General features: G+C 36.1%; 1 protein-coding gene across 1 annotated transcript; it reads left to right on the top strand.

The window, feature by feature from the left end:
• Positions 1-1,178: 1,178 nt before the first annotated feature.
• LOC127150702 (uncharacterized) lies at positions 1,179-3,024 on the top strand. Its single transcript, XM_051089208.1, has 4 exons — positions 1,179-1,581; positions 1,876-2,299; positions 2,382-2,487; positions 2,569-3,024. Exons 1-4 carry the CDS (start codon positions 1,179-1,181, stop codon positions 3,022-3,024), a joined length of 1,389 nt encoding a protein of 462 aa, XP_050945165.1.
• The last annotated feature ends 3,430 nt before the right edge of the window (positions 3,025-6,454 follow it).

The following is a 6,454-nucleotide window of genomic DNA, read 5'->3' as shown; positions in this document are numbered from 1 at the left end:
ATGTTTATACTCACCCTTTCTCTTCTTTAAACTTTTCAGGTAGGGGTACAGCGAGGGGCAGACCGACGAGAGGCAGGAAGGATGCGTGAAGGCCATATGGACACGTCTGGTTTTCTTATCGCTTCCGCTATGTATTTTGTCAGAATGTTTTGATTTGTGATTTCGAACTGGTGACTTGATATTTTTATTTTGTGACTTTTTTTGATTTATTTAAATAGGGCCCGAAACTGTCTTTTGTGAGGTTTCTAATGTTTTAATGAATCGTAACTGGTCCGTTTTAAATTTTATGTTAAATGGTCGAGTTTTGGCATTTGGTAGTGACCTCAGCTTAGTCCGGAAAGTTGGGTCGTTACAGATCTCCTACCTGACAACAACGAAATACCAACTTCTTTATACGAAGCGAAGAAAACACTAGGTGCCTTAGGACTCAGTTACCAAAAAATTGATGCATATCCTAATGATTGTTGTTTGTATAGAAAAGAGTATGCAAACTCGACAAAGTGTCCTAAGAGTGGTTTGTCAAGGTGGAAGATCAATAAAAAGTCAACAAAGGAAAACAGTGGAGTTACTGCCAAGCAGATGTGGTATTTTCCAATAGTTCCAAGATTTATAAGAATGTTTAAGAACTTAGAGAATGTTAAGAACTTGCGTTGGCATGCGATGGATAGAAAAATCGATGGTATTATGAGACATCCGGCCGACACTCCATCATGAAGGTTGATAGATCACATGTGGCCAACATTTGGGTCAGAACCAAGAAATCTTCGTTTAGGTTTGTCGACTGATAAAATTAACCCATTTGGAGATTTATCGCCGAACTATAGTTGTTGGCCAGTTATTACTACAATATACAATCTTCCACCATGGTTTTGTATGAGAAGGAAACATTTGATGTTGACAATGTTAATATCAGGTCCGAAGCAACCGGGATATGATATCAACACCTATTTAGCACCCTTAATTGATGATCTCAAAATTTTATGGGAAGAAGGGGTTCGGTGTTTTGATGCGTATAAAGAAGAATATTTCACTTTGCGAGCCGTCTTATTGTGGACTATCAACGATTTTTCTGCATATGGCAATTTATGTGGGTGTACTGTCAAAGGTTTTAAGGCTTGTCCAATATGTGGAGAAGAGACTACTTCAATCAGACTACAACATGGAAAAAAAATGTATACATGGGACACAGAAAATATTTGCCAAGATATCATCCTTATAGATTACAGAAAAAGAATTTTGATGGTAAGCAAGAGCATGGAAAGCCTCCACAACCCTTGTCAGGAGAGGCCATCTACTTCAAACTCAAAGAAATGTTTTTTTCTTCTGGGAAGAAATGTGGCAAGAATAATAACGAAGGTGGCAATGACTACTGGAAAAGAAGATCAGAATTCTTCGAACTACCATATTGGAAGAACTTGCATGTACGGCATTGTCTGGACGTAATGCATATTGAGAAGAATGTATGCATGAATATAGTAGGAACATTGCTTGATTTACCAGGCAAAAGTAAAGATGGGATGAATAGTAGACTTGATCTACTAGAGATGAATATAAGACCAGAATTGGCACCAATGGTTACAGGTAATAGAACTTACATACCTGCAGCATGTTATACATTGTCAAGAGGAGAAGTATCGGTTTTGTAAGACTTTGGCTGAAATTAAAGTTCCAAAAGGATATTCATCAAATATTAGAAGTTTTGTCTCTTTGAATGACTTAAAACTTAATGGCCTTAAATCGCATGACTGTCACGTTTTAATGCAACAATTGCTTCCAATTGCAATACGTTCAATCCTACCAAGAATGTGAGATACACTATACGTAGACTGTGTTTTTTCTTCAATGCGATTTGTGCTAAAAGTTTCTCCGTATCAGAGCTTGATGCATTGCAAGAAGATATAGTTATGACTTTATGTAATCTTGAGAAGTATTTTCCACCCTCTTTTTTCACAATTATGGTTCATCTTGTGAGAGAAGTAAAACTTTGTGGTCTTGTATATTTGCGGTGGATGTACCCATTTGAAAGATACATGAAAGTGTTGAAAAGTTTTGTTCGTAATAGAAATCGACCTGAAAGATGCATTGCAGAAGCACAAGTATGTGAAGAGGCTGTTCACTTCTGTTCGAACTTCCTTTCTGGATTAGATGAAATTGGTCTTGGATCACTAAATTCAAGGGAAGAGAAACAAACCGATAGGCCGTTGTCAGCGGGAACCTATGACCGCCCTGATATGCAAGAACTGAAGCAAGCATATCTTCACATTTTACAGAACACTGAAGAAGTACATCCATATATAGAGTATGATTTCTTATCATCATACACTAACACCATTAAATTACCCTTAAGAACACATAATTTATATTTATTACCTATATTGTAGAGAACATATGAACCATCTCAAAATTGAAAACCCAAGAAGAGCAAAAAATGAACAGTGGCTACAAGTTGAACATAATCGATCATTTGGTGCATGGATACGAGATAAGGTGAATGAATACTTCAAATCATCCATGTTGTTTTATCATTATTGTTTACCAGTCCCAACATATAACTCTTTTTTTTAATAGGTGATGTGTGAATTACATGAAGGAAAGGTAGTCTCGAACACAATACGATGGCTTGCACATGGCCCCAATTGTGGTGTAATGACGTATGAAGGGTATATGGTTAACGGATGTTCTTACCACACTAAGTCTCGTGATGACCATCGAATTGTTCAAAATAGTGGGATTATGTTAGTGGCAACGACAATGCAGGTGTCTAGTGCGAAGGACAAAAATCCAGTGATTGGTGACATGTCTTTCTATGGGATCATTGAAGACATTTGGGAAGTTAGTTACAATACGTTCAATACTGTTCTTTTCAAATGCAAATGGGTTGAAAATAAGAATGGTGTTCGAATAGACGATCTTCATTTCACGTTGGTTGACCTTAGCCGAATTGGACATTCTTCAGATTTCTTCATTATTGCCACACACGGACAACAAGTCTTTTATGTCTCAGATCCTGTTGATCCAAGATGATCGATTGTTGTAAGGCCACCACAAAAAGACTTTCCGTACAAATGTGCTAATGATGACCTTGGAGATATGTTGTCGCACTACCCCCCAGTCTCAAAATGGAATTCAACAAGTGACATTGATGAAAGTGGGGATGCATACACTAGACTTGACTGTGAAAGCACATGGGTTACCACTTGACTTTCATACGTATGTAAAGTAATTAAACTCTCTTTCGATGTCCTTTTTTGGTTATGTTTAATGATAATGATGATCGTTCTTAATTTGCAGGACAATGGCAGTTGGAGATACGAACCGTACTGTTATGAAGCAAACTTATTTCATGTTGAAGACTTTTTTTACAACTTTGAACATTATTAAGTCTTTTATTTGCCATATTTGAAGTAGTATGTGTTGTATTATTGTTAGTATGAGTTAATCATGATGTTATCGTTTGAAAGAACAATTTGTTAAAGTACTATGTGTTCTATTTCGAATCTAATTTTTTTTCGTACTTTTCCATTAGTACTTTAATTATTGTTATTACTAACTGTTTCTTCTTTTACTATTAGATCAGTATCGTAGATATGGTTGATTCACAGGATGTTGCTCGACCTAAGGAAAAAGGAGAAAGTAGTACACAAAAAAGAAAACGTGGTCCAACTGAAATGAAGGAAATAACTCGTGCTAGGAGTGAGGGTCAAAAACTAGTGATTCAGTACAACGAGTTGGGTCAAGCAATTGGTCAAAATGCAACGAAACTGAAGAGTTTCATAGGAACTATTGTGCGGTTCCATGTTCCCATTATATACTCTGATTGGCCTACGGTGCCAAAGGAAATAAAGGACAAAATATTTGAACTAATAGAGTTAACAATTGCCATGAACATTTGAACTTTGGTACACTATCCATTTATTTTGCTATGTAACATGTTATGTGAATATTCTGTAGGCCGGATTTGTGGTAGACTCTCGATCAAAGAAGACTATCATCCAGAACACTGGCGTATGCTTTCGTCAATTCAAGTACAGATTGACGACAACATATGTCTTGCCATTTTTGGATGATGTTGATTTCCGCCGAATGAGTACTCTTTCATAGATCAATAACATTGGACTGAGTTTGTTGCATCTCGGTTGAAGGAAGACTTCAAAGTAAGTATAACGCTTCCTATCCTTCTTTAAATTTGAATTGCAATTTTATAGGCTTCATATGGTAATTGATTAAATTTGTATAATGAAATGTAAAGAAAAAGAGTGAAAATGGGAAGGAGAAGCGGAAGAAACATAAATACAACCACAGAACCTCTAGAAAGGGGTATGCAAATCTTATGGAGGAGTTGGTAAGCTGATTTCCTTTAAGTTGTTGTAGGATTATATGTAATTCTAAATAGCTTATTATGTTATAGTTACTCTTTTGCCACATTCTTTAACATTCGCTTCGTGTTTTAACTATAAATAGAAAGCATCGTCATCGGATCAAATTGATCGATCCATAGTTTGGAAACAAGCTAGAATGGATCGTAAGGGACAAATTCCGGATGAAGAGATGAAGGAAGTGGTGAATCTTATAGTAAGTACTTGCATTTTTTGTACTTTTTTTTTGTATAAGCAAGTACTAATTTCCATTCTTTGCAATTTTATAGGATGAACTTGTAGCGAACCAAAATACGACTAATGCTTTCGGTGAAGAGGATATTCTAACAAGGGCTTTGGGTGGTAAGGATCGTCCTGGAATACTCCGCGGTGTGGGGAAGTATGTCACAAAGAAAAAGTACTTCCATACCGCAACACAACAAAAAACAAATGAAAAAGAGGATGACAAGGCCACTTCTAAAAATACGATCGAATGGCGAAAAGAATAAAAGAGTTGGAGGAGGAATTGTTGAAAATGAAAGAGAATGATGATTGCGTAGGCAACTCAAAAGAAGAACCAGGTATGGGTTCTAAAGAAAAATCATTCATGGAAGGGGCTGAAAATGTGAACGATTTGGAAGATTTATCAAATGATTTAGAATCAGAAAAAAACATAGAGGATGTTGTTGAATTGAATGAAGACATCAAGGTATGTTTTTCTAAAGACCTTTAATCCATAAGGTTACATGTTTTATGTGTATACTGTCCTAACAATTCACTTGGATTCGTAAAGGTCGACATAGCGAAGGATGATAAGAAGGTGGAAGGTGTGACGTTAGAGAAAATGAAGGTTAGTGAATCTAAAGTAATTGATTTATTAATTAAACTTTTGTGAGGTATACATATTTGACAATGTCTTCTAAATAGGTTGGAATCCCGTGCAAGTTGGCGTTTGAAACGAAAGATCATGTCGTTGCATGGAGGACCATAATTGATTCAGATGCAGAAGGTGACAATGTTAAAGTGGCAGTAGATGTCGTGGTGGATGGAGATTGTGCAATTCCCATTCCATCAGAGCAAGGGATGTACAAAATGTCCCAGGAAGTTGGTTTACACATATTGTGGCCACGTGATCTTGTCATTACGAACAATATAAAGGTAATGAAATTTTCATTGAAGGATATACATGTCGCATTTTGTATTAACCCTAATTACAATATCTTTTGTAGATGGATTATGAGAAATTTACTAAGGATATGAGCACATTCGCACCGACACCAATTCAAAATGCTCCAGTTGCACTACGGTTCTTACTACGAATGGTTGAACATATGGGGTCAGCAATTCAAATCACCACACCACATGACGTATTTGGGGTCCGAAGAAAATGTTGCATAATGATAGAGTCGTTGAAGGATTTCACATCTATGCGACCAATAGCTACCGCTTGCCTTGATGCGTACATAATGTAAGATATGTTATTAAAGTGTTACTCTTCATAAGTTTGTTTGATATTTATCTTCTTTCAATGTATTTGTAATGTACTCGTAGGTATCTATACACACGTATGGAATCATCAAGAACTTTGAATCTATACAAGTTTGTTGATGCTGGGTCGATTAGTTGTGGAAGTTCTAAAGAAGAACGAGCCCAATTGTTGACTGCACGATTACTTGGAACAAATTACGATCAACTCTTATTGTTTCCTTACAATTCCGGGTATGTTCATAACCTAAAGTTATTGATAGGAATTGTGCTTACAGTAGTCTAAGATGTAGTATTATTGTTTGACACATATATTTAGGAATCATTGGACATTGGTTGTAATAAACCTTACGAAGGGTGCTGCCTTTTGGATAGACCATTTGAAAAACCGTATTGACCCAGATGTAACCGAAGTAGTTGAAAGGTATGTCATACTTACTTTTACCTTTACTTCCTTTTTTCTTAATGAGACAATATTTTAAGTAGTTCAAACTCCAATATTATTCTGTAGGTCGTTCAACATAATGAACAAGAAAAAACCTTCTTGAAGGGTCGTGAAGGTATGTGAATATCTATATTGCTATGGGTTGTAAATTAATCCATATTTCTAACAT

This window comes from Cucumis melo, chromosome 8 (assembly GCF_025177605.1).
Source record: "Cucumis melo cultivar AY chromosome 8, USDA_Cmelo_AY_1.0, whole genome shotgun sequence".
Lineage (NCBI taxonomy): Eukaryota > Viridiplantae > Streptophyta > Magnoliopsida > Cucurbitales > Cucurbitaceae > Cucumis > Cucumis melo.
The sequence above is the reverse complement of the archived record's forward strand: the minus strand, read 5'-3'. Positions and strand labels throughout refer to the sequence as shown.

Coding starts and splice junctions, on each gene's coding strand:
- LOC127150702 (XM_051089208.1), top strand. CDS start 1,179: ATGGGACACAGAAAATATTTGCCAAGATATCATCCTTATAGATTACAG. Junction 1,582..1,875: donor ATTGGCACCAATGGTTACAG/GTAATAGAACTT, acceptor TCTCCGTATCAG/AGCTTGATGCATTGCAAGAA. Junction 2,300..2,381: donor GAAGTACATCCATATATAGA/GTATGATTTCTT, acceptor CCTATATTGTAG/AGAACATATGAACCATCTCA.